This window comes from Sander lucioperca, chromosome 21, assembly GCF_008315115.2.
Source record: "Sander lucioperca isolate FBNREF2018 chromosome 21, SLUC_FBN_1.2, whole genome shotgun sequence".
In the NCBI taxonomy this organism is placed as follows: Eukaryota; Metazoa; Chordata; class Actinopteri; order Perciformes; family Percidae; genus Sander; species Sander lucioperca.
The window spans coordinates 27,036,791-27,048,075 of record NC_050193.1 but is presented as its reverse complement, the minus strand read 5'-3'; the positions used below and the strand labels follow the sequence as shown (position 1 = coordinate 27,048,075).

At 41.9% G+C, this 11,285-nt stretch overlaps 1 protein-coding gene across 2 annotated transcripts in view; it reads left to right on the top strand.

Moving 5' to 3' along the window:
* Positions 1–248: 248 nt before the first annotated feature.
* The window catches only part of LOC116065324 (protein Hook homolog 2-like), a 33,043-nt gene continuing 22,006 nt past the window's right edge, over positions 249–11,285 (top strand). For both annotated transcript variants that reach the window (XM_031320779.2, XM_031320778.2), the window contains exons 1-8: positions 249–486; positions 1,698–1,780; positions 3,894–3,966; positions 4,109–4,159; positions 4,642–4,774; positions 8,131–8,198; positions 8,531–8,596; positions 8,774–8,854. In XM_031320779.2, coding sequence (XP_031176639.1) covers positions 442–486; positions 1,698–1,780; positions 3,894–3,966; positions 4,109–4,159; positions 4,642–4,774; positions 8,131–8,198; positions 8,531–8,596; positions 8,774–8,854 — 600 coding nt within the window. In that variant the 5' untranslated portion in view covers positions 249–441. The remainder of the gene's footprint in view (positions 487–1,697; positions 1,781–3,893; positions 3,967–4,108; positions 4,160–4,641; positions 4,775–8,130; positions 8,199–8,530; positions 8,597–8,773; positions 8,855–11,285) is intronic.

Genomic DNA, 11,285 nt, shown 5'->3' with positions numbered 1-11,285 from the left:
TTCTTTGTGGAGAAACTCATTTTTACAGATCTAGCTATTAAATCAACTAATCAATTAGGCTAGTCATGAAATAGTACCCTAAAAACAGCCCTAAAAATCAGTTCATAAAAAATGTTATACATGGTACATAGATAGATTCAGGGCTTAAATAGCTTCCTTGTTTTGTTACTATCATTATAGGCATATTATCCCATGGCCAGACAAGCTGACCCGCATCATAATCCGTTTCCATGAGAACGCTCTTAATACGGAAGCTCGCTTGGAAAACAGGAGGTGAAGAAACGCGAAGGGGGGTAGACGCAGCAGGAGGCCGTGGCTGGACAATGACTGACGTGGAAAGTGTAAAGGAGTGAGTAACAAACTTCGGGGGAGAAAACAGTCTTGAGAGCCAAGTCCATCGCCTCTCTGTGAGCTGCTGTGGGTTCAACTGGTCACAGCACAATGAGTCTGGATAAAGCAGAGCTGTGTGATTCACTGTTAACCTGGGTAAGTTTGATATTAGCTAAGTTTCCTAGCGAGGCTAACCGCCTGCTAACAGGTGACAGCAGGTGTTGGCAATGTAAGAGCACGTATATCTTCGCTTTTGTAAGCGAGGGCTTGGTTAAGCTATAAATAGCTGCTTTCTTGACTATGTAGGTAACATATAAACAGTTGGCAGCTACAAAAGTTGTGTGTTTGGAAGCTAACCATCGCTAGCTAGCCAAGCTAACTAGCTAACGTTAGGTAAACACATTGGAAGTTTGGTCTCGGTGGTGTGTTTTAGCTTATTATCTGCACCAAACTGACTGCGGTGTCAGCAAAGTAGCTAACCCAAATAGCTTAGTGTAAGCTGAGAGACTTTGCAGTAATGGTAGGTTATCCAACATAGAAACTTCTCCTCAACATCAAGGAAAATCCACTTGTTTGGCAGTTTTTCCCACACAGAGGCAAGTGTAGGACTACATTTATATTAATAGCTTGCTAAGTAGGACTGTAATCCCCTAAACTGCTTAGTACCTGTCATTAAAGTATTGTAAAGAATGACTGGATGGGTTTAGATAAAAGTCCTGATATTTAGGTTCAGTTTTGCAGCAAGAATATGATATCCATTATGACACACAACTCTGAAAATAATAATAATAATAATGCTCCTGTCATATTTGTGCAAATATTGCTACAGCTAGTTGCAGGAGAGATGCCAGTTCACCTCCTGTGCCAAAGTGCTCTTGAGCAAGGCACCGACCCCCCCCAACCGCTCAGGGCGCCTGTTCAGCAGTCGCAGCCCACTCACGCTGACATCTCTCCTGTGTGTGTGTGTGTGTGTGTGTGTGTGTGTGTGTGTGTGTGTGTGTGTGTGTGTGTGAACAACAGAGTGTAAATTGTAATTGGGACTAAAAAACCTCTCTATTTACCTGCAATTTCTGACAGTGGGATAATAGTGTTTAAGTGTACAAATTATTTAAGTTATCTCTTTTGTCAAAAAAGTATGCATCTATTATTATTTACAACAATGGCCCACAGGAGTTTATACTTTTATACGTGGAGGTTTTTTTCCACACAAACGGATTAAACTCCATTCATGCGTTCATCAAGATGTACAGTATGTGTGTCTCTCTCTGGTTTAGTTTTGGATACAAGTTTAATAAATACAGGTGTGAATCAAATGTATAAGCTTCATCAAAGGTTACTCCAATAATTCTTAATGTCTTCGTTCTCAGTTACAGACATTTCAGGTGCCATCATGCAACAGCAAGCACGACCTAACAAGTGGAGTGGCCATCGCACACGTGCTTCACAGAATGTAAGGGCTCACGTCTTTTTAGTTGTTTTGTTTTATTAATTATCTAAGTGCACGGCATGAACTCAGGGGAATCAGCTGGTAGAAATTCATTCAGAGCCTTGTCACTGATTTTGCTTATCTGCTGTGACACGAAATTGCCCTTTGAATTGCACACGGCTATTATCTATGCAAAATGTAAGCCATTAAAAGGAAACAGACTGGATTTGTGTGGTCAGTTCTTTCAGTGGTGCACATAAGTTTACACACCCATGCTAAAGTTGACCAAAAAAAGGAATAGAAAATGAATGCCTTAATTAAAAAGAAATTGGAAAAATCCAACCTTTAAGGACACCAATTTCCTTTGTGAATGAATACTGTATCTTAAATAAATAAATGTTCTTCCTTAAAATACAGGGGGCATAAGTATAGACACCACTATGTTGTTTTATTTCAGTTAGCCTAACAGCTGGTTTGATTTGCATTGAGAGATTATCTTATGGAAAGTACCCCATGCCAATCTCTAGGTATGGTGAAGGGTATGTGATGATGTGGGGTATGATGAAGGGTATGTGATGATGTGGGGTATGGTGAAGGGTATGTGATGATGTAGAGGTATGGTGAAGGGTATGTGATGATGTGGGGGTATGGTGAAGGGTATGTGATGATGTGGGGGTATGGTGAAGGGTATGTGATGATGTGGGGGTATGGTGAAGGGTATGTGATGATGTGGGGTATGGTGAAGGGTATGTGATGATGTAGAGGTATGGTGAAGGGTATGTGATGATGTGGGGGTATGGTGAAGGGTATGTGATGATGTAGAGGTATGGTGAAGGGTATGTGATGATGTGGGGGTATGGTGAAGGGTATGTGATGATGTGGGGGTATGGTGAAGGGTATGTGATGATGTGGGGGTATGGTGAAGGGTATGTGATGATGTGGGGGTATGGTGAAGGGTATGTGATGATGTGGGGGTATGGTGAAGGGTATGTGATGATGTGGGGTATGGTGAAGGGTATGTGATGATGTGGGGGTATGGTGAAGGGTATGTGATGATGTGGGGGTATGGTGAAGGGTATGTGATGATGTGGGGGTATGGTGAAGGGTATGTGATGATGTGGGGTATGGTGAAGGGTATGTGATGATGTGGGGGCCAAGGGAACTTTATCAGGATGCATAGTATCCTGGATCCATGAAATAACTGGCCTTTCAAAATAAAAGTCTGCCTGCCTCTATGGGAATTTAACATAGGGGTGTACTGACTTATGCCCCCTGTATTTTAAGGAAGAACATTTATTTATTTACGATACATTATTCATTCACAAAGGAAATTGGTGTCCTTAAAAGGTGGATTTTTCAAATGTTTTTTAATTAAGGCATTCAGATCAATTTTCAAAAGATGATTTTTTTATTCCTCTTTTTAGTCAACTTTAGCGTGGGTTCATAAACTTAAGAGCACCACTGTAGGTGTTATTTTTGTGTAAACCAATCTGTCCAGGCCTGCTGACATTTTGTAGCTTCTGGTGGGACATTTGTACCCACATAGATAAATAGACAATGTAACTATCAGTGAATCAAGCTAATGTTCTTTTTATTTTACTCCCACTTCATAGGGATAGTTCAGATTTCACAGTCTAGCTAGATCTGGTGTGGTGGTGTAGTTTTTCTAACGTTACTAGTTGTTCCAACAGCATGTGAAAAAAACTACAAAGTTTGCTAAAATTGACGCCGTTAAAATAACGCGTTTAACTGACAGCACTAGTCTAAAGTCCTCAGCAGCACATTGCTTAGTTTCCGTGTCGGTACTCCCGTCTGCTTCTCCAAACTGGGGCCGTGCCGACCGCCACCTGCTGTAGCTAACGCAGTAGACTATGGAGAAGTAGCTCATACAGCCACAGTTCAAAAGATCCAAACTATCCCTTTAACTTAGAACCCAATGCTCCACTGCTTCTTGAGTTATTTCATAACAAGAGCATTATTCCCACGTGTGACACGTGACTGTTCTTCTCAAATGTCACCGTACTTAAAGCAGAACAGAAGCGCGGGGGCCTCGTCGCCCCGTGGCCTTCTGTGAGTCTCGATGTCGAGATGCGTCGTCCTTGTCGTCACTCGAGTTGTCTTGTGCTCTCATTAACAGAGACCCCTCATGGTTTAATGAGACATGGCTGGGCAGGATCAAGGAGGAGAGCGGGGCCAACTGGCGCCTCAAGGTAATTTGTGAAACAGTAGGACATGACAGAAGCCCCTATGGCAACCTACAATGGACAGGATGTCATGGCTGATCTTTCTTTCACTTCTTTTTCCCCGATTTAAAATGAGGATCAAGATTGTAACTCTGTTTTGTTCTTTCAGGTCAGCAACTTGAAAAAGATCCTTAAGAGCATGATGGAATATTATCACGATGTAAGAAGATTATTTATTTCTTCACTAGAGCTGCACGATATGAGGAAAATATGCGATATCGCGATAATTATATTGTTTCCGATAAAGTTCTCAGTTCTGCTTTTCTGCTGCTTTCAGTATTCTGCTAAAATACAGCAAATTGCATGTTGAATTTAAAAATGGTTTCCGACATACTGTTATTAACAAATTGAACATTGAATTTAACATTTAATGCACCACTAAAAAAGGCTTAGTTGCATTTTAAAGTGCAGTTTTCTACTGATACTCTCTTTCAGCTAACTCAAAATCTCTGAGTGTATTTTGTGCTATGTCGCAGCCTTTTGCGATGTGTTTATTGCGCCAGTTGACATCGCAATAACGCAAAAAAAACCACCGATATATATTGTGCAGCCCTATTTTGTTACTGTCTTTGGCACTTGTAATACACTTTGTAATTCACTCAAGGCTCAGTCCTAATGTCTCGCATTACTCTCCTTGAACAGGTGCTCGGTCATCAGGTATCAGATGAGCACTTGCCAGACGTGAACCTTATAGGAGAGATGGGAGATGTCACTGAACTGGGCAAGCTGGTGCAACTCGTATTGGCCTGTGCTGTCAGTTGTGAGAAGAAACAAGGTAACGTGTGTCAGAATCTGAAAAGGTTTTATTGCCACAATAAGTTACACTTATGTGGAATTTTCCTTGGTGAACGGTGCATACATACATACTAGGGCTGTCAAAATAACGCAGATTAATCCATTCCATATTGACGTTTGACCCGGAGCCGTTCTAGTCACCATTGGACTGTAAAATGAAGGAGGGAGATGAGAATGTGCTGCCTGGATCATTAACTGGAACATTTACTTGTAAAAATCTTCTTCCTGCCAACCCTGGCTACCGAAATCTGGAGCCACTGATATGTCTGCTCTTCTCTCTGGTGCTCTGAAGACGATACAGGCAACACAAACACCGCTGCATGTGACGCTAGTTAACACTATACTAGACAGCAGTTAACGTTAGCCTACCGCTAGCTAGTTAACACTATACTCGACAGCAGTTAACGTTAGCCTACCGCTAGCTAGTTAACACTATACTCGACAGCAGTTAACGTTAGCCTACCACTAGCTAGTTAACACTATACTCAACAGCAGTTAACGTTAGCCTACCGCTAGCTAGTTAACACTATACTCAACAGCAGTTAACGTTAGCCTACCGCTAGCTAGTTAACACTATACTCAACAGCAGCTAACGTTAGCCTACCGCTAGCTAGTTAACACTATACTCAACAGCAGCTAACGTTAGCCTACCACTAGCTAGTTAACACTATACTCAACAGCAGCTAACGTTAGCCTACCGCTAGCTAGTTAACACTATACTCGACAGCAGCTAACTTTAGCCTACCGCTAGCTAGTTAACACTATACTCAACAGCAGCTAACGTTAGCCTACCGCTAGCTAGTAGCTGGATTAAACACGGTTACAATGCTGACAGCTAACGCTGAACGGTGTAAAGTTTGACTGTAGAGGATTCAACACCGGGATGTAACAATCTGCAGCTGCTGTTGTCGGAAAAACACAGACGGTGCGTTCAATGAAACTGGTAAACTACAGCTTCGTGGTGCATTTGAAGTTATTGTAAATGCCCTTTTCCATCTGGTGGTTGTTTTTGTCGTTCAACAGCAATTTACTAGTGAAATAAGTTATTGTTATACATTATTATTAAATCATTTAATTTTGACCATATGGCCTTAGCAATAAACAAGCCGTTCTTTAATGTCACCAACTGTTGTTTATTACCCTTTTTTTTTCTTTTCTTTTTTAACTTTCTTAAAAAGTATCGGTTCAGGCACCGTTAATTATGTATGCGATTAATTTCAATTAATTAGAGTATGTAATTAGATTAAATGTTTTAATCGATTGACAGCCCTAATACATACATAAACAAACAAACAAACAAACAAACACACACATAGTATTGAACATGATTACGAAATGCACAATAAATACACAAAAACAGATATCTACATACAAAGTAACTGTTGCATAAGAAAAAAGGGGCTTAATGGGTTGAGTGCAGAATTTGCAAATAATATATAGTCTGTGCAGAGGAAAAGTCCAGGATGAAGGTTGTGCTGTAAAAGGAAGAACAAAAACCAAGTAGATTCAGCCATCTGTGAAAATAACTCGCAGGATTAACTCAAAGTCAAATCACATGGCTCTATATCAGTCCTGGTCGGATCATCACGAGATCACCAAAACCATGCTCGTCTTAAATGATGGCTGGCACAGAGACATAGGCTTCAGTGTTTCCCACAGATTAGAAAGCAGTTTGTGGTGGCAGAAAATAATTCCTTCGTTAATAATTCATTACACAGAACTTTATTATATTAACTATGAAAAATGAATAACATAACTAATTCCACTGGTCGGGCTGTTCAGCTCTGTTTCAGACTGATACCTCCGGTTCAGGCTGGTCCTCATCCTCAACACGGGCCTTTTTCAGTCACGGAAAATACTTTTCAATACTCATCTGGATTGAAGCAGCAAACATTCAGTGTCAGAGTAAAAAAATGACATAACATTATTTATAATACGTTTATTTGATTCACAGCTGCTACATATAGTGTTATGACCTCGACAACCCAACTGCATTTTACCACAGACTTGCGACTAGTTAACTTTCTAAAGTGTGTGTGTGTGTGTGTGTGTGTGTGTGTGAGAGAGCAGGGAAAGGAAATGCAGCTGAACGAATACACTGTGTTTTTAAATAGCGTTAAATTAGTCTGCGTGGGAAACACTGGGCTTATTGTTGTTTATATTGATAATTTATTGTCTCTTATGTATTGCTTTTATTTAATGCTTTCGGGTATTTTAACCTCTCCCCATATCTTTTAATATGTTTCCTCTGGCGTCGTTAACATTTTGAACTATTGTTTGGTGAGTGTTCGTTGGAACTGACCGTATGTGCTGGGAAGCTACAAATGAATTGACCATTGGGATTAATGAAGTTTCCGAACTCTGCAGCCAGGCCTGCTCATAGCCCACAGGGGGAGGGGGGACTGAACTGAAAAACTGATGATTTGTTATTTAAACACCAGAGGCCTGTACTACGAATCCAGATCAACATGCCCTGGATTTCTTTCAGTTACCCGGCTTCACCTAACCTAACAACCACGGTCCCGCATAAGCTGAGTCACGACGGTGGTTAACATCTAGTTCAATGCACAGCACGACCAATCACAAACATCTACCAGAGCTGCATATTTTACATAAGAAGAGCAAACTATAATTCTACCTAAATATGTAGAACACAGACACGGGTTTACAGGCAAAACGCAATACAGTCGCTGCTTCCTAAAACAGGAAGGAAAGCTGGCAAAAAAATAGCAGACGCTGTAAATGCGTAAATCACAACGCTTATTAATGTCACTTCCTGATCAGTCAGGACCAAGATCTGGCCATAATTATGCTTGTGCTTTCCATAAACTGTCGTTGTTTTAGCCTTTTTATTTCAGTTGCAACCCTGGCAGTGGGAAGCGATCGTGAGAGCAAATAAAAAAAAAAATAAAAACATAATTCAAACCGATGTGCGCACTGGCAACACATGGCTCAAGAAGCCGACAAATAGCCTATACGTAATCTTCTAAGAACGGTGACGCCGTTATCAATCTAGTATTGATTGGTCAGTGGGCGGTGCTTTTGCACCGGTTGATCTCTAATCTCCAACTTAACCTGCTCCCGACCAGGTTAGGTGTTCAGCATAAATTACCACGGCGATTTCACCCGGTAACAACTGATCCACCGGCGTGATGCACAAAACCCTGGGTTGAACCTGAAGTTACCTCGTTAACGCCAAATCTTGCTTCGTAGTACAGGCCTCTGCTTGATGGTGCTTGAAATACTGATAGATGCAGTGAGAGAGAGAGAGTATTTGTGTTAATCTGCATTTTGGCTGCACCCTTACGGCTCTCTGTTGTCTTCTCCTAAACACAGAGCAAATCCAGCAGATAATGACACTGGAGGAATCGGTCCAGCATGTTGTGATGACAGCCATTCAGGAGGTGAGTGAGCCTCTCGCTTATCCTCTTGGTTCTCTCTACTTTTGCATTAATCCCAGCTCTTAGTCACGGTTAATTCACAATCAAAAGAAATCCGCGTAAGCACTAAGACTGAACCGAGTCCCAGAAACCCTACTCTGAGATATTTCAAGAATATGTTGAGTGTTTTGTTGGCACCCATAGGGGAACATTTTGGGGGGGAAACAAAAACCGTTCCAGGTTTTTATTGAGTTTTCTGAATAACTTTAGAAACCTCTGAAACTTGCTTTTGGGAACAGGTATTTTTCCCGTAATTTGAGCTTTTCATTGACTTTGTTATGACCGCTTTGTTTTAGCTCTTATCAAAGGATCCTTCGTCGGACCCAGGAAGCCCAGAAACCTACGGGGACTTTGACTACCAGGTGACACCCACAACACTTGCACTCTCCCTCTTTTATTTTTTCTTCCACTCAGCGGATCTGTTACATCCTTCTTTTGTGTTTTGCCTCAGCCTTTATTTCATTAAAGTTTACTCCCTCCTACTGTGACTGGTATGACCTCTCCTCCGTCTCTGTGTTCTGTTGGTTCTGTGTTTGCAGTCCAGGAAGTATTATTTTCTAAGTGAAGAGGCAGACGAGAAGGAGGACCTGAGCCAGCGCTGTCAAGACCTGCAACATCAGGTTGGTACACCCAAAAGGAGTCTATGTATTAAGGCCCGGACACACCGAGTCGATAATCGGCCGTCTGACAGTCTGGCGAGGTCGGTGACTCGAGTCTGTTCGGTGTGTTCCGTGCCGTCGTCCGTCCGAGGGGCCGTCGGCCTTCATTCTGGCTGATTTGACATGTATAATCGGCGGGGCGGGCACTGCCGGCAGTCAGACTCAATGACCCATCTGATTGGTGGAGAGCTAACCAGGAAACGGGGAGCGGGATGAGCGTGACTAGAGTCTCTCAAAATCTGATGAAAGTATTTTAACCTGACATTTGTTGATCTGAAATGAAGACAGATTCAGCAACTGCACGGCCTATTTCTCTCTTCAAATGTTTTCAGAAACACGTTTCGGTGAACTATTTTAGTCCAATATGAGATCGTATTCTGAACGAGCCGCCATGACAGTCTGGCTTTGAATTTCTGGAGAAACCAGACCCACGTGACGCGTTTGTCCAATCAGCTGCCGGTTTTCATTTTTGGGCGACAATACAGATTAGCGCCGCCTGCTGTTATGGAGACGTATTACGTCTCGTCTCTTCGGTGTTCTGAGGAACTTTTTGGACCAACTCGGGGAGACTCATCAACCCAACTGCCTTTTCTGCCAACGTTTGGCCGTCGGCTCTGTGTGTCCGGGCCTTTACTTGGCAAACATTTCCTGAGATGGACGCCCGGTTAGCTCAGTTGGTAGAGCGCACGCCCATTGTTGTGGTTTATCAAACACGCAGAGGCCCAAGAAGTCTGACCTGCGGCAATTTCCTGCATGTCTTCCCCCTCTCTCTCCCCTTTCATATCTAAGCTGTCCTAATGATTAAAGGTGGAAATGCTCAAAAATAATCTTCAAAAAACAATAAGAAGAAAAAGATCCTCTCCACTAGAGCTGTAATCGGGCCTTAAAGCATAACTCTCGCCAAAATGCAACCTAGGGTCTTTTTGTGAATGTATCCGAGTCAAACTTTCGTTTAAAAGCATATTTAGGACGGAATCGCCACTTTTAAGATTTACCGTATTTTCGTTTTTGGGTCAAATGGCCTTTTGAATGGGAGTGCTAGGGGCACTTTGATGCTAGCCTCAAAATCGCTATTTTTAAACCACTAAGAAGGCTCAACACAACATGAGACTTTGCTCCAAGTATCACCAGGAGCTCTACACCTTAACCAAAGACTTGACAACATTGGTTGTGTTCACAGAGTTTACTAAAAAAGGTTTTAACAACTCACCGTAGCTCTTGTTTCCGGCCGCTACCATTTTTATCAGTCAAAAACATTGATTTCCGAATGCAACGTAACAGGGAGGAGAGTAAAGATGGAAAGCTCCTAAAGCTTAGTTCCATATAAATGCACGGATTATTTCTTGTTTTGTCGTTAGTGAAACACAATATTGACCTTGTAGTTGAAAAAGGAGCCTCATGTGGAGTCCGTTCATTCGCATTCGGATATTGACTCGTTTTGACTGCAGAGGTGGTAGCGGCCGGAAACAACAGGAAGTGTGACGCAGCATGTTATCCAGCACTATGGTTTGTATCTCATTAATAATATAAGCCTTTGTTTACTGTTCACTCAACTAACACTAGGGGAGAAAAAAGTGGCGATTCCGTCCTAAATGTGCTTTTAAACGAAAGTTTGACTCGGGTACGTTCACAAAAAAACCCTAGGTTGCATTTTGGCGAGAGTTACACTTTAAAAGTGTAAAATAATGGAAATTAAGACAAGATTTTCAGCTCTATTCTCCACTCCCCTCCACTTTGTGTGTGCAAAAATGGCAGAAAAGGCCGTTTTTCAGACTTGGACATGGAGATTTCCTGCTTTTACTCTGTTTTACATCATATTAAACTGAATATCTTTAGACATTTAAAGACATCTTCCAGACTGACTTTGAGAAACTGGAATGGACAGCCACAGCTGATCTATCAGCAGATTAATTGTTTACTCCCCTAGTGTTAGTAGAGTGTACAGTAAACAAAGGCTTATATACAGGGTTCAAAATTAACTTTTTTGTCCACCAGCCAAATGGCTAGTGAATGTTCAAATTTTACCAGCCACTCAAAAGATTACCACTGTTTTTTGGCTGGTGAGTGAAGCAAATCTACCAGACAATTGCATAATTTACCAGCATTTTGCTGGTAAATTATGCTAATTTTGAACCTTGCTTATATCCGTGAGATACAAGCCGGAATGGCGGACTCAGCCATTCACAGTTAAAACTACTATATTTGTGGCCGATGTATCTCAGTTGGTAGAGCAGGCGCACATATATAGGGGTTTACTACCTGACGCAGCAGCCGCAGGTTGGACTCCGACCCGCGGCCCTTTGCTGCATGTCATTCCCCCTCTCTCCCCTTGATATGATGTATAACAGCTGTATACTACTATCTCTGTATAGATGATATGATGTATAACAGC